The 16,075-nt window shown below is 35.7% G+C and overlaps 3 protein-coding genes across 3 annotated transcripts in view; 2 read left to right on the forward strand and 1 right to left on the reverse strand.

Moving 5' to 3' along the window:
* The first annotated feature begins 334 nt into the window (after positions 1-334).
* LOC146695256 (SLC35A4 upstream open reading frame protein-like) lies at positions 335-2,462 on the forward strand. Its single transcript, XM_085477243.1, has 3 exons — positions 335-636; positions 1,747-1,845; positions 2,013-2,462. The coding sequence occupies exons 1-3, from the start codon at positions 622-624 to the stop codon at positions 2,208-2,210; spliced, it is 312 nt and encodes a 103-aa protein (XP_085333369.1). The 5' UTR covers positions 335-621; the 3' UTR covers positions 2,211-2,462.
* A 1,919-nt stretch (positions 2,463-4,381) lies between these two features.
* Positions 4,382-8,227, reverse strand: cd74b (CD74 molecule, major histocompatibility complex, class II invariant chain b). The gene is made up of 8 exons (XM_085477245.1): positions 8,136-8,227; positions 7,902-8,005; positions 6,746-6,915; positions 6,386-6,450; positions 6,164-6,194; positions 5,723-5,932; positions 5,234-5,284; positions 4,382-4,991 (listed from the first exon to the last, which is right to left on the reverse strand). The coding sequence occupies exons 2-7, from the start codon at positions 7,985-7,987 to the stop codon at positions 5,241-5,243; spliced, it is 606 nt and encodes a 201-aa protein (XP_085333371.1). The 5' UTR covers positions 7,988-8,005; positions 8,136-8,227; the 3' UTR covers positions 4,382-4,991; positions 5,234-5,240.
* Positions 8,228-14,991: 6,764 nt separating this feature from the next.
* Positions 14,992-16,075, forward strand: part of srbd1 (S1 RNA binding domain 1) — a 50,255-nt gene continuing 49,171 nt past the window's right edge. Inside the window, exons 1-2 of the mRNA XM_085477244.1 lie at positions 14,992-15,090; positions 15,446-15,510. Coding sequence (XP_085333370.1) covers positions 15,446-15,510 — 65 coding nt within the window. The 5' untranslated portion in view covers positions 14,992-15,090. The remainder of the gene's footprint in view (positions 15,091-15,445; positions 15,511-16,075) is intronic.

Below are 16,075 nucleotides of genomic sequence, written 5' to 3' on the forward strand. Positions count from 1 at the left end.
TGTCAGGCAGAAGGAAAAGAGGAAGACCACAGAGAAGATTTATGATATTGTGATGTGCAACAGGTTTGGTGTGATAGAGGAAAATGTGAAAGCATTAAGTACAATAGGTAGAGTCATTGCAAAACATGCCATTTCTTTACATCATATATATCCTTGACATAAATCCTGTTGACTACAGCCTATTTATCAATATAAATAAATATATTAGACATAAAAAAAAAAACCACAAATAAACATCAGCAATCCCCTTTTTGGCATGACACTGGTAAAGAAAGACCTGCCTGACTGATGAAGACAAGGAATGAGTTGTGCCTGCAGGAGACCAGGTGGATGGGAACCAAAGCCAGGAGCATTGGAGCTGAATATGGAGCTGCCAGGCAGGAGTAAAAAAATGAAAACCACAGGTTAGACTAATAGATGCAGTAAAGGAGAAAGCTGGTTTGATAGGGTGAGATCATTGAAACAGATGATCTGAAAGGAGGATCTTCTGCCTCCTAAAGGGAGTAGCCGAAAGAAGAAGAAGAAGAGTGGTCTGTGAATACACCAGTGGAGGGCAGTAGACGTCATTTTTAAGCAAATCTACGAGAACAAGAAGAAGAGGTGCATCAACGGACTGGAAAGATGGCTAATGACAAGGTGTGTCTCCAAGTTTTAATGTTAAGCCAACTTTGAATAGTGGATAGGCGTTCATTTTAACTTGAGCTGTCACTCAGCATTAGCTGTCAGCTTCAGCTTGGGGTGTCACTACGTAAAACAAGTGTAGCGTCCTAGAGGTAACTAGCTAAACCGTTAGCTTACTTTCCGTTTAACCGAATGAAATTAGCAAACAGGAAATACATTTGTTGTGTATTCAACCAAATCCATAGCACTGTCAATAAGCTGAAAATAAAGAGACTGTTAATTTCATAACAGTAAACGTTTTGCTAGCTGCTAAAATAACGTTGACGGGAAGGACTAGATTTGGAAGGTCTGTTCACCTTGAGACTGTCAGTTAGCAAACAACGAAAACACGACCCACAGCGCTTAAAATGAAATATTTCTACTATTAAATAAGCTAAAAGAAAACAGTTAGCTTAGTAACCTGTCGAAAATAATGTTACTGTTCTCTAAAAGGTGTCATGCCTGCTTAGGGCAACGGATATATGGGAATGGTTTTAAGAGACAAGTATCTGTTCCAACATGTTCTCTATGCTTTTTGTTTATTTTACTACCATCGGCATAGGGTCACTGTTGTATAAGTTACCCGTTTTACCTGGTTTGTGGAATGCAGTGTGTTTTTACACAGAGCTCGGGGAAACACGAGGAAATATAAGCCTAAAGGCAACTTAACTAATAAGGGGTAATAAGATAAAACCAATTTAATATTTAGTTCCAAATGTGGAAATTGCCTGTTCACGATTGCAAGTATTAGCAAAAACCATCTTAGTATGTGTTTTCTTTTTAGTTTATATGGTGTACTTTCTCTTATTGGAAATGGATAATCTGCAGTCACCTGTTAAGGTAAAACAAAACTGAAACTAAAACTCAGACAACAGAGTCTCTGAAAGAAAATCCATCATATGCCCAAATGATTTTAGAACATATATTTTCAGTGGATTTTCAAGTTCATTGTCAGAGCGTTTGCTGTGCTTGGTCATAATACAGGAAGTTCAAATGTTTTATTTTTAGATACACTCCATGTTTTAGAAAACTCTGGTTGCCTCCACTAACCTGTTTGCTTGTCTCTGTGCCTACATGTTTTTGTAGAGTCCACTGGGTCAACTCAAGGATCTCGTGGAGTTAAAAGACCAGTTGGAGGACATTCAGAAACGGGTAGAAGATGAGATACAGGCTGGAGTTCCTCCAGTAAGGCTCACAAATCAAATATTATTATTATTAGTAGTATTAGTATATATGGAGAGAGAGCATAGTTTACTTTGCCTTGAATTTTGTTGAGAGTTAAGTTATAAAATTATAGGTCGAGGTATATATCAAAACACCAGACCGGGTCTCATTTCTCTTCCTCTCTCTAGGGGGGCAGTCTGCTGGCTTCTCCTTTCTTGAAGGGTTTTCTTGCTGGGTACGTTGTTGCTAGACTTCGCTCTTCAGCGCTGCTAGGCGTTGCCATAGGCACGTGTACAGGGATGTATGCAGCTCAAAATTATGCTGTTCCCAACATCGAAAACACCATTAAAGACTACATACGCAACCTGAAAGGAGGACACAAGTAAGGAGGAGGAAAATTGGAGCCAAACAACGGAGCAAAGCGAGCGTCAGACATCTACAGAAAGAGTGTGCCAGTACAGCTCCACATGGGATCAGAAACATATAGAAAAAGCTTAAAACTTATCAGAATTTAATGTGGTATTTTTTTACTTTAAATATATTCAAATAATATATATAAAAAATTTATAATTACACTATTGAATTTGGTATAGAGTGAAAAAAACAGCTATTCTTTTCCTTTTATTTATATATATATATATATATATATATATATATATATATATATTTTTTTTTTTTTTTTTTTTTTTTTTTTTTTTTTTTTTTTTTTAATTTAGTTGACCCCCTTGCAGAAGACAGCTCATTAATTCATGCATTCATTAATATGAATGCAGAAAAATGTCAGTGGTTGAAATTTAGACAAACTGCTATTGTAAATCCTTACAGCTGCTATGATTGACTTCTGAAGCCAACCTTGTCTTTCATTACAGCACATGCTTTCTAAAACTTAATTGAAAGACCAACAAATATGTAGCTGTAAACTCTGGTTCGGTTGACCTCTCTAGCATAAGCTTATTGTAAGAAAACGCGTTGCATTTTGATGAAAATTCAAACAGGACTTGAATTCTGTGTGTTTTGGTATCTTCTGCCCTCTAGTGGTCAGAAATCAATAATAGCAGCCTTAACTAATGACACTTTTTCCTTGTTGCTCAGGGTGTAAAATTGCCTCACTTTACATCACACAGTTCTTCTCTGCAAAACCTGTCAAATCTTTTGGTTTTTGTTAGTTTTCACATTGTTTACAGTTATCAGAGCAGTGTCTGTAATGCGGAGTAATGTCAATCTACAGGTACAGAACCCTTCCCCTTTCCTTCTGGATTATATTTCCTAATCTCTATAAGTTAACACTTTTCAGAGACCTGTCTCTTTCTTTCCTTTTTTTTTTTTTTTTTTTTTGACAAGTTGTTCCATGATTGACTCAGAAAAACACTCAATCTGCCAGAAATTATGTTGCTTTTTCCTGTGTCCTCACAATGCTGAAACAATTCTAAGAGCAAGAAAACAGCCAAATGCCAAAGCAATTCTTTTTCTTTATTAAGATTTAATTTGCTCTTTGGACTTTTAGAAAAACTGGGGAATGTGTGTTAAAGCATTTCATGTAAAGTATACATTAAGAGTGCCTACTATGGTCTGGAGTTGACAGTATCATCTCAAAAGCCTTGTAAGAGTTGGCTGCCTGTTTTTTATATGCTGGAAACTGATCGTTTGCACATGTATCGATTATGCTCTTTTAATCTAAAGCTGTTAGTAATTAGTATGGTTTTTTTTTGGAGTCATTTATTGAAATCTGTAGAATGAAAAGTGAAAAGTTTTACTTTCTTAGAATGTGCTGATTGCATCATGCACCTATGAGTTGTACTTTTTTAGTATTAGAGGTTTAAGCTGTAAAACTGAGTGTTTTATCCATAGACTATGCTGCTTCTGCTGCAGGAGACACATCTCTAATAATCCAGCGTGTAAAGTTGTACAAAATAGTGGTGCCACTTGGCAAAACCAGCATACATTTCAGTGTGAATTTTCATTTTGCACAGCGGATATTTCACTATCCACATACAAAAATGTGGACAATCCGCTTTTTCAAAGATAAATCAGTAAACACTACAGTATTCAGTGATTCTACAAAATATATTGTTGTTTTTGCAGCTTTAGTGTAATATTAAAAATGTATTCATGTCTATGGAAAGCACTGTAAAACTGCACTGTGATGTTTTTAACATGGTGGCAACATCGAAATGAACATTTCACACCATTGCGTAATTAGATCTCTGACAGAAATTAGATAAACAAGCCATAAAGGAGAAAGACGTTTCAGCTTGTGATCAGCTTGTTAGTTTTCAGGCAAACGTGTGTACTGTATGTTTGGTGACTGGAATCCAGAAACAACATGTGCCTATTGACAGTCATTGTGTTACTGTCTCCATATTGTATGTTTTAGTGTCTCTTTTTTTGTCCTATCTTTGCATGTTTTTAAGTAATAATGTTTGTGGGATATTGATTCAACTTGACAGAGCTTTGTTTTAGCAGTTTTGGTTTTTGTGTGTTTATGCTCCTACACATCAAAAACAGAACTGTTTATAATTCCCACTGTGCTGGTATCATAAAAGAAAACCATCAGAACTGTTTTTAACAGGTTTTATTTGGGTTGTTCAAATAAATCTACTCATGTATCCCGATTGTGTCCAAATGATCCTTCAGAACTTGTAATAACAGCTTTATTATTATTATTACTATTATATTTTACCTTAAGCCAAACATGACAAAATTAAAAGACCAAGCCTTTGATGTCAGGGAGGACTGCATTTACATTTTGTCAGAAATCCATTCTTAAAAGTATTTTTTAAAGTACTTTGGCTTAGCTTCTCTTATTTTTTCCTCTTTATTTATGTGTGCCTCCCAACACAAAAACCACATTCTTGTCCAATCATCAACATTAAAATAAAGCATTTTAAGGCTGCACACTAAACACTATTTGATAATTATTCATCTTTAATAGCCATTAAAAATCTCCAATCACGGTCAAAAGGCTCTGCTGTCAGTAGAATATTGGTTGCAATAAAATAGGAACGATAGCAAGCAGGTAATTGGTTACTGGTAATTTATCAGCGATATATAAAACCCCATTAGCTTATTAAGTGCAGCTGTGGTGATTAATTCGGCAAAGTTGTAACACGATACTAGGAGATGAGCCGAAACTGGTTTCTGGAAAAGACTGAAGCGGCTTCTGTTGCCTAAAACAACAACAACAACAAAAAGCATGATTAATAAATGATTAATGGTTTTAAATTCGCTATTCAAGACAATTGTACTTTTCCAAAATTATTAGTTCAATTTAATTTTATTTATATAGCACTAAGGCACATTACACTGTAGGGAAATACCCTATGATAGTGAAACGCACTTTTTAATTGTAGAAACTGTAGCTTATAGCGATCATATAAAGCAAGACAGAAGAATATGATTGTTTACTCACCACAGTTTTAATTGTCCTCACTGGGAAGACTCAGCATTCTTATCATGGTGCCTGGAAAGACAGATGTTGGACTGTAAGTGACACTGTAGCTTAAATCAGATCCTGAATGTAATCAATAATTGAATCATTTAAAGGTTTTAGATTTCTCCAGATGAATCAAGATTTGTATATGCATATCGGAATTACATTGCAATCCTCTTATGAAAGATCAATATTTTTAAAACAAAAATCCTGAGTTCTCTGAAAGTATATTCAATATCATGCTAAAACCTAATACACAAATTCATTAATCGTGCACAACTCTACAAATAGTCAGCAAAAAAGTTCACTGAAATCTCTGACGTGTGGGTTGTAGATTTAAATAACTACATGAAATAAACCATAAATGCAACAATAAAATGCTGATATGAAACTGAACATGGCATTTTCAATAATATTTTTTTTTTTCTAATTTGAACTTAATACTCAAAATCTGTTATCTTGTCTCACCAGCACGGACGGACTGATTGCAATTGGCTCGTCCTTGGCGCAGGCTTCCATTGATCTGTTCCCCGGTGGCTGTGTTCACACACCAGCAAACGGACTCGAAGCACTGCTGGGCCTTGTAGAGGCCATCCTTTTCACAGGCAGGTTTGAAACCTGGCACCTGCACAGGCTTCACGCCAGAAGCCTCAAGCTGGCACTTGGTGGGAGGAGGGGCTGTGAGAGCAGGGGAGAGGGGATGAGTTGATCCACATTTTATAAATTTGTTAAAGACAAACTGTAACAGTTTAATCTTTCTGACTATTGAACTTTGAGGTCACATATGAGGACAGAAAAAAGAGCATTTTTGTTAATAATAATAATAAAAAGCATTCTCTAGGCCATAAACAGATGAGAAGATAATTAACACATATACAGAATATATGAACACAAATATTTAAGACATACAGGAATCATCTGGGGTTCCAGTTGAAGAGTCCTGCAACACAATAAGTTAAAAACCACAAATGAGAAAAATGCGGGACTTTAGAAGTGTGTCAGGATTCACTAAAGTTGTACTTATTTAACTTTAAAAAAAATAGACAAAATTAGGGTTTAGGGTTAGATTTGAACTGAGACTTACTAACTTGAAAATCAAAAGCCCAGTTTCAGACTTTTTTTTTTTTTTACCGTGTCCGCAAGGTCCGACATCACCATGGGGTTCGAGGGCAGATGCATCTTCATGGGTGCAGGAGCTATGGACAGGGAGAGAAAGGTGTATGTGAGACAGAGGTAAAACAAAAAGCAAAATACAGAAAAAAGAGAGTGGCACTAAAAATAAATTGTACAACAACAGAGAGCTGTAATTCGGTTTCAATAAAATTCTAGGCACTGATTCATTATCAGTCTAAGTTGTTTTACAGGTAACAGGGCAGTTTCATGACATTTTGTCTTTTTTTTCATCTTTTTTAATGTTTAGCGGTTAAGCAGTTTGTTTTAAATAAAGCTTTTTTTGCTGCATCCTGCTAATTCCCAGCATAGCATTCTCACCAGAGTTGACTTGTGACACCTGTGACTCAAGTTTGTTGTTCTGATCCTCCAGAGATTTGATGTCATTCTTCTGGCTGAGGAGGAAATAGGCGGTCATCGCCTGGCCCACAATCAGCACACAGGCCAGAAGGGTCAATCCTGCCACCTTATAAGCCCGGGTAGAGCGGCCACTGAAAAAAAAAAAGAAAGCAATATTTCTTTATTAATGCTTGTAGGATTAAAAGAATATTATTTGGCACTAGAAGGTCTTCAGGATGAAAACCTTCAGTGGGAGAAAGATGATGAGTAGGTAGGCAGAAAGGTTTATGGACATAAAAGAATATGAAGAATGAAGAACCTGATTGGTAACTTAGACTTTTTGTTGGCTCAGAACTGGGGAAAAAATTGATATAACAGGAACTATGTCCATGGTGCTCATGTGTATACGTAACTAAGTAATGACATCAGCTGTTGTCAAGCAGACACCCGAGTGAACATCTAAGATGAGCTCTGTTTTCACCAGGGCATGTTTTGGACAATCCTTAATTTTATTGACGTGTGCTCAGCAAGAAGTTTTTTGACTTCTGATTTACTGATTCTAGAAAAAAAATATCCTAAAATCATTAAATACAGTTTTGTTTTTAAACAAATACCATATATATTTCATTTGCATATATATATATATATATTTATTTTTAATTTTTTTTATTAGTTTTCTTATTAGCGTGAAACATACATAAAATATAATTACCATTATATAAACAATCACATATCTATGTCTATACATACATATTTATATACCTAAATAAGTATATACAAAGGAGGGGAAAAGGGAAAAAAATGAGAAAGAGATAGAGAGAAAAAAACAACAACAAAAACCCCCCCAAAAAACAAAAAGAAATTTTCTCTCTCTATTTCATTTATATTTTTATTTAATTCTAAAATAACATTAATTTCTATATCAGTAGCAGTCTTAGCATAATAACCCACAAATCCACTTCACATTGCAGTTTTGGAATCTATTTTTGTTTCATTCTTTTCTTTTTGCAGTGTGTAAATCAATTAGTGACACACACACACACACACACACACACACACACACACACACACACACACACACACACACACACACACACACACACAAAATTAAAAAAAACAAAACATCTTAAACACTTACTTCTGTCCTGGCGCTCCAACATTGACGGTTGTTTCGTGGCTAGGAGCGCCAATTAGAGGTTGGGTTGGAGTCTCGGTGTCGGACATCTTCACGCAAACACAAACCTGGGGGCAAACAATACATATATTTTTAAAAAAAACCACTAATTACAAAATAAAACAGAAAGAATAATAACATGCTTTCATAAACACACACACACAAACACACACAAGAACACGGAAACGGGTTGTTTACCTTCTCTTAGGTCAGACTGTAAAGTGATTCACGGTATTAGTGACCGAATTCAGCCAAATTTTACCTTTATGACTGAAGAAAGGCAGAAGGAACTGAAAGCTGAAGGCAGGGGAATCCCGCACTGCCAATCTCTACTCTGGTTGGCGTTTTTTTCACAAACTGAATTTGTGATTGGCTGTTTGTAATAGTTCATCATCTGTAACTAGGAGCAGAGAATACAGACGTTTAGTCTTGGAAAAACAATTGAGCTCTTTATATGGCGAAGTAAATGGGGTATATCTTTGAATTTTATTAAATATCTGTAAATAATTTAACTTTGTTAACAACACAAACAACATACTGTGTTTTCAAAATACCTGTACTACCGATTATGTCTTTAATAAAATATTTCTATCTTTATTTCTAAATTTAAATCTAATATTAACAAAATTCTACTAATAACTATAGATTGAGGAACAATTATGCTTCCAACCCACTCCTGTAATGTCTTTACATCCTTGAATCGAACTTAACTCTTGAAAAAGACAGTTTTTCATTCACCATTCAAAAAGCAGACCCCAGTTAACACTCATTTATAAAATCTGTTATTATATTAAATATATATCATTAGCATATATTTAACATGGGAGATTTTTCTAAAAAAAAGGAAAGAGTAATATTGGTATATTTATATATATTTCAAATAAATATCCACACATCCGGCTTACAGACTTCCTTTTTCCTCTCTTTATATTGGTTGTAAATTTCCACCAATTAATGACATCTGAAGTGTGGACACTGCTTAGTTTCTTACAATTTAGACATATGCAGCATTGTAAAATCATTGAGGTATTTCTTGATTTAGATTTGTTGTGACGTCAGAGTAATAAAACAAAGACCCAATTGAACTGGCTAAAGGAAGTGAAAGTATATTGGACACCTGATTTGACAGGACAGTACTGCAAGTCAGATAACTTAAAATCAGACGAGGTTGCAAAATCACAGTTGTGAGTGGTTTGGTTGAAGTTGTAATAATGAGTCTCTGTGCTCGTGTTTTAATTCTTCTGGTAGCCTAAGAGGTTCTGAAATTACAAACATTACACAAAATGAAACTGATTTTCTGAGTATGTGGGCGATGGAGATAACCTTCTTTCAAGAGTAAGGAAAAGGGAAAGGCTTCTGTAGTATCATTGCTTTCGCTCTTTAAAATCACTATACTATATTTAATGGGGGAAACCCTATCAAATCATTTTCAATAGATTTTTATGTATACCATGTACATTTACACCATGTAGACCCCATTTCCATGAAGAGGTGTACATGGGGGTATTTGGGTGCCATAACACACACCATGTTTGGAGATAAAAGGAGACTGGATTTCACCCAACAAACACTATACCAGCTTCAGTGGTGGGAACATCATGGTGTGGGTTGTTTTTCAGCATACGACACTGGCACACTTTATGATTGAAGGAAGGAGGAATGGAAAAATGCACCAAGACATTCTTGATAAAAATACTGGTGTCATCTACCAGGTTGATGACAATGAAACGAGGGTGGCCGTTTCAGGAAGACAATGAAAAAAAGCCTCTTCAACCTGTCATCACCACCAAAGGCTTTTGTACGAAGTGTTAAATAAATTTCAGTAAGCGTGTTCAATATTTATTATTACACATATTGTAGCACTGTATTGGAGCACTGTATTGGAGCACCTTTGTCTGGTGACTTTGGAGGGAGCTGAAGCTTTTGCTGGATTCTTGCATACTCTGTTTCTCTCCATTAAAATGAAACTATGATAAAAATGAGATGGTTCAAGCTTACAAATTCAATATTTTCAGTGCTGTAAATGTCTGAAAACATTTATAAGTGATGTCAAAGAATGAGAAATGCTCTTTCTCATGTCCATAACATAATAAACAGTTTTGAATCTTTTCACATATTGTATTGAAGACTTCCATCCAAAATTTGAGTCAGACCAACTATACCAACATTAGTTCCACAACAACAATTTGTAAACTTAGAGGAGCCTGGTCAGATGGACATTTATCAGGAAATGAAGTCAGCCCAGTGAAGAGGAAGAGGAATAGAGTACTTTTCAGCAACAAAGGGAACAAAACACAAGAAGCAGACGAATACAGAGTATAGATTTTACTATACCAGAAGAAGAATGTACCAGAGGAAAAATGTAAATGAGAAATTGATAAAAATCTGAGGCTGAACAGAGCAACAGGAAGTGATACGGGGGATTTTTTTTAAAAACAGTTTTTCTTGATTGCTTTGACACAGTTCTCCGATCAGAAATGTCACTCTAACCACTCTTTATGTCCTTACATTGGTCTTTTATCATTATGCTTCATATGCTTCACATACTTCACTACTAAAAACATTTTGTTGTGTTTATGCATTTCTCATCTGTACGTATTATAACTTATATACAACATATCTTTTACTTTGTGTTAGTGTTTGCTAGCAAATCACTTCCTACTTTTTTCAGTGGTTATAGTAACACATGCTCTCATTCTGGTATCACAGCTGTGTGTTGTGACTAATTACATACGCATATATACTGTAACCATATATAGTGGGAATTTCCTGTAATATACAATAGTACAGCAGTAGTATTGTAGTTGTTTATATAATTTTCCTTGTTTATTTTTTGATGCACTTTTTTTCAGGAATGATCTGTAAGAAGCTGCAAGAGACAAGGTAGTGAGATGTGGTTTAGAAATGATAGCACTGACAAAAAGACAGAACCCTGAGCCAGAGGTGGCACAGTTGAAGTTGATAAAGTTTTCATTGGGAGTGAGTTGGATGGACAATTAGAAATCAGTACATCAGAAGGAAAGTATAAGTTGAGTGCTTTAGAGACAAATGTAAAGGGACAAGGCTGAATGGACACATAGTGAATATACTGGGCAAAGGATGTTGAAGATGCTGGTGCAAGGCAGCAGAAAAGTAGGAAAACCAGATAGAAGATGTGTGGAATGAAGGAGGGTTGATGTGACAGAGGATAATGTTAGGAATAGGACTACTACTGTGGCAACCACTAAAGAGAGCAGCCAAAAGAAGAAGATGAAGATAGTTTCATGTGTATCATCTTGCTTGGGGCTTTACACTCAGGTCACGCGGTGTCCCTGTTACCATGTTATTGTGCCACATGTGTATATGTACGCAAATCACCCTAAGACATATATAATATAATATAATATAATATAATATAATATAATATAATATAATATAATATAACAATAGCTTAATTTCAATTTTCAGTTAACAGGCATTTCTGTCAGGGCTCTGTGTGCGGGCAGGCGGAGATGAGGATCCAAATGCAGGACTCGGACACTGAATTGCAACTCAAAAAACCCCTCAGCTTTATTGCTGGTGATGAAACAAAGCATGAACTGACAATGAACAACTGGAAACAGAAACACACAGGCACAATCTGAGAGTACGACGCAACAGAGAGCAAAGGAAAACACAGGGCTTATATACACAGAGGAGTAATCAGGCAATGGGAAACAGGAGGGAGACACCGCTGGGAGAAATTAGGCTAACGAGACAGGGGAGAAGTAAAACTGAACACACTGACATCAGACATGAACGTGAACATTCAAAGTAAAACAGGAAACAAGACACTTTACTAAGACACGGACTAGACAGAGTGAGACAGACTTGACACTGAACTAAACTTGCAATAATAACAATAATCAAAACAGTATCTCTAAATAATCAGAACATAAATCATAATCCAGAAAAACACCAAAACATAAGAAACAGAAAAAGCTGGGTCAAAGTGACCCAGAACCGTGACAATTTCACTATAATTCAAAACAGACTGTAGCTCAGAAAGTAGAGCAAGCTGAAGGTAGGTACGTTGATCCCTGACTGCTCCAGTCCTCATTGCAAAAATCCTTGGACAAGATACTAAACAATTTGCAGATTGTTCTCCATTACATCAAGTGTGAATGTTATATAGAACATGAAGGGGTGAAGGAAGCATGTTGTATGAAGTGCTTTGAGTGTTCAAGTAGTGCTCACAAGTGCTATAGAAGAACTAGTACATTTACCAAATTGCTTGCGTGCACACAGCCGAGAAAAAGGAAAGTTCAGTTCAATTAATTTCTGCTCTGTTTAATAAAAATCTCAGTATTATTTAAACTCAGTAAGTGGGCTGGCCTCTAAACGCTCAAATTGAGCACCGAGTGAAGAATTTCAGGGCAGAGTTTTGACAGTGTGCTCATAACTTTGAGTCATCCACGTGAAGTATTGATTACACACTCGTTCTGATAACATCTTCCCCTTTTAAAAAACAAGAAGTACTAGTGGCAACTATCACAACCATAAGCCTACAGTTGTTCTCAATAATTTTGGAACAATTTTCACCACTCTTAATGCAGCTGTCAAAATGGTTAAGGCATTTTTCATAACACAGACTAACCTGTTCAAAAGACACTACAACAATCAAAATCTTTTTCACATTTGTCAAAATTTGTCATTTTAAGACATCAAATTGCTATTTTTTTTTACTTACTTTCAAAATAGTACAGCAAAAATATAGGCCTAATATTAAGTGTTTCAAAACACAATGAAATGAGAAGGATTTATTTAAAACTTTACAAAAGTCTGTGATTTGGTGCAGTTCATAAATTCACATTATGTTTTATCATCCTTGAAATTTCTAGTACAACACTTGTATTAATAGAACACTGTATGCAAGTATGATTTAAAAAAACAAACAAACCCATTAACAACAATTCTTGTAATGGCATTAAAATCAGCCCAACTTTTATTTTCAAATGCAAAAAAGTATAACAGCCAACATACTGGACACTGTTCTGCTGAACATCAAACAATTATATTGCCATCATTGTTATAATCTTACAATGAAACAAAGTCTCAGATTTAATTGTTCTAAAACTAAGTTTAGGCCTTCCACAACTTTGTTTTGGAAGTTACATTACTTACATAATCAAAATAAAATGTATTTATTCTTCAGTCACAAGTGCAGGCTCTAGATCAAACAGCACATTTGTTTTGCATTCAATCACAGAAGCTTGGTATGTTGTAATATTTTAAGGATGTTTGTTTCCAGTCCAGGCATTACTGCCTGAATGACTGTCGTAGATTTAAGTGATCCAAATGTGGGTGAAAAAGAAAGTCATTAACATTGTCCCAACTTTGCCTTAAATCGTCTTCAGACAGTGCAGAATGCTGCAGCACGTCTCTTAACAGGCACCAAGAGAAGATCTCATATCACTCCAGTTTTGACCTCCCTTAACTGGTTGACTATAAATTTTAGGTTTCATTTTAAAATTTTAGTTCTAACCTTTAGGACCCTACATGGTCAAGCTCGTCAATATTTATCTGACCTGCTGAAACCACATTCATCTTCTCGGGCTTTAAGGTCATGGGATCAGAGACTGCTGGTGGTACCGCGCACTCGTTTTAAAACTCGTGGTGATCGGGCCTTTCAGACTGTGGCACCACGGTTGTGGAATTCTCTTCCACTGTCTCTCCGCTGCACGGACTCCACTGATTCTTTTAAAAAACAGCTGAAGACATTTTTATTTAGAAAAGCATATGATTAATTTCCTTTTATGCTGTTTTTATAGTTTTATTGTTTTACATTGTTTTATTTGCTGTTTTATTTACTGTTATATTGTTTTATATTTCTATTTCCTGTGTTGTAAAGCACTTTGTGATTTTTTTTATCTGTGAAAAGCGCTATATAAATAAATTTTACTTACTTACTTACTTACAAAATTACAGAAATGGAGAAAAGCAAAATGATAAAACTTTATGCAGAGGTCAGAAAACAAATGGCCAGACTAATTCAAGCTGTTAGAAAGACAACAGTGATGTTACAAGCAAGATATGCAAAAGAGCATCTCTGAAAGCACATCTGACCTTGAAGCAGATGGGCTACAGCAACAGATGACCAAACTGGAGGCCAGTCCTGTCAGCTAAGAACAGGAAACTGAGGCTATAGTTTGCACAGACTCACAAAAATTGGACAATAGAAGACTGGAAAAACATCGTAGTCATATGGCCTCCACATTCACCAAATGTCAGTTCAAATCCATGTCAAGTATGCATTTCTATTGGTTGCAAGTAAACCTCTGACATAGTGTTAGTGTATTTGCTCTTTCATACATATTCATACATACAGAGGATTCAGACATCCATACAGAATTCATAAAAGTGAGTAGTGAGAAGTGCATCAACACAGAAACAAATAGCTATAGTAGTGAGGCATATGAGGTATATGTAGAAATAATAGTAGAAACAATGTAGACACAATAGCAGTGTGTGTAAAAACAAGGAGAATGTCTTATATGAGTGAGAATATGCGTCACAGATTTGAGTTCTGCATTAAGAGTAGCGAGAATGACCTTTCTGCTGTCAGAACTGAGCCAAAGCGATGGAGAAAAACTGTAAAAAAAAAAAAGAAAGAAAGAAAAAAAAGGAAATTAATACGTAAATAGATAAAAGAAAAAGGTAAACACAAACAAGAGGATAGAGATACAGAGAATTTATTAAGCTAATTTTGGAAAAGTGAATAGTTTTGGCACAACAGTAAATTCAGATGATAATTCAGATTGGAAAAGCTGCCGACAGGACAGGTGAAAAAGGACAAACGAATCTCCTTCTGGAAGGGAAACTTACAATTACATATGCCATAAAGCCAGCTGCAAACATACTCTCGTTTACAATTCACAAATTCCCAAGTCACGAAACTGAGGCTGTGCTGTACTTGGCCCCTCAGCTAAAATGAGTTTGACCACTCCTTTGCAGTATGTGGCAGTGTGCACCTTCCACAACAAATACAAGGAAGAAGAGTCTTTGGCCCTTTAAGACTTTTGGTTGCTGTGATTGGCTCAGTCCATTTTGTTGCAGGAAGCAGTCGTTGTACTGCACAAAGTGCTATTCCAGCGCAATAACCACAAATAGTTTGAGTATTATCAACAGTATAAAGGTATAGTAGGTAGTCACGCTTTATGCCGTGCGGAAAAATTGTGTCATGAATTAAAATGCTTCGTTATGTCAGTAACGTTGCTTGCTTCATCATGTAGCGGCAAATTTGAAACAGCTAACCAACATAACGCCGATTCTGTTGTTAGCTAGCAGACACGTACAATTCAAGTTCAGCAAAAATAAATGGTCTTATGGTTGAATACAATGGGCTGAGTATTGTTTAGCGACGTAACTCTCGCCCAACGGCACTGACAGTGCACTATTATTGTTAAAGCCAGATAATTTTACACGATGTGATATGATTTTAACGATGAAATTTGATGTAATGCTTCTTACCAAAATACCTCCTCTAACAGATGATGCGAAGACCCAGAGCGACTACTGTCAACGCTGTAAAGTACAAAGATGTGGACTCCGACCTGTAAGTGGTTTTTACTCGTTCATTTCACCCACTCAGTAGGGCCGTACAGTATTTGTGGTCAGGAGCAGAAAATAATGTTCCATTGTTTTCATAACAGGTTGCTTAAAACATTTGTTAAATCCTGTATTTTAAAAGATTTCTCTATTCAATGAAAAAGCCCTTGAGAGTTATAAATTAGTGTGCAGTAAGTGAATTACATCATAGCTTCACAAACTGAAGCTTAAAAAAATGCATTATGTGGTTTAAATCGAAGCTGTTTACGTGATGGTCAATAATACAAAGTGGTGGATTTCTGTATGTTCTGCTTTTGGGAATTTTAAGGTACTAGAATTTCAGGATCTTGTGGATAAGATGGTATGCAGACAACAAACAAGTTTCACCAAGTCTAGAGCTAGTCTTTTATGATAATCTAAGTCAAAGTCAAATTTATTCATATAGCACATTTAAAACAAAAACTGTTGACCAAAGTGCTATACATTTAAAACAATCAAAACTGATAAAAACATAGGAAGACATGACAGGCACAGGCTAAGGTCACTTAAACCCTAATGTCTTCGAAATTGCT

Source organism: Copadichromis virginalis, linkage group LG13, assembly GCF_057382275.1.
Source record: "Copadichromis virginalis isolate Kocher_CV1m ecotype Utaka linkage group LG13, C_Virginalis_male_GT1.1, whole genome shotgun sequence".
NCBI classification, from domain to species: domain Eukaryota; kingdom Metazoa; phylum Chordata; class Actinopteri; order Cichliformes; family Cichlidae; genus Copadichromis; species Copadichromis virginalis.

Bases quoted from the DNA above. Each gene is read 5' to 3' on its own strand.
- LOC146695256 (XM_085477243.1), top strand. The intron at 1,846-2,012 runs GTAAGGCTCACA...TCCTCTCTCTAG, and splicing joins TACAGGCTGGAGTTCCTCCA to GGGGGCAGTCTGCTGGCTTC.
- cd74b (XM_085477245.1), bottom strand. From the start codon at position 7,987: ATGTCCGACACCGAGACTCCAACCCAACCTCTAATTGGCGCTCCTAGC. The intron at 6,916-7,901 runs GTAAGTGTTTAA...TTTTTTTTTCAG, and splicing joins GTTGGAGCGCCAGGACAGAA to TGGCCGCTCTACCCGGGCTT. The intron at 6,451-6,745 runs GTGAGAATGCTA...CCCTGTCCATAG, and splicing joins GGTGTCACAAGTCAACTCTG to CTCCTGCACCCATGAAGATG.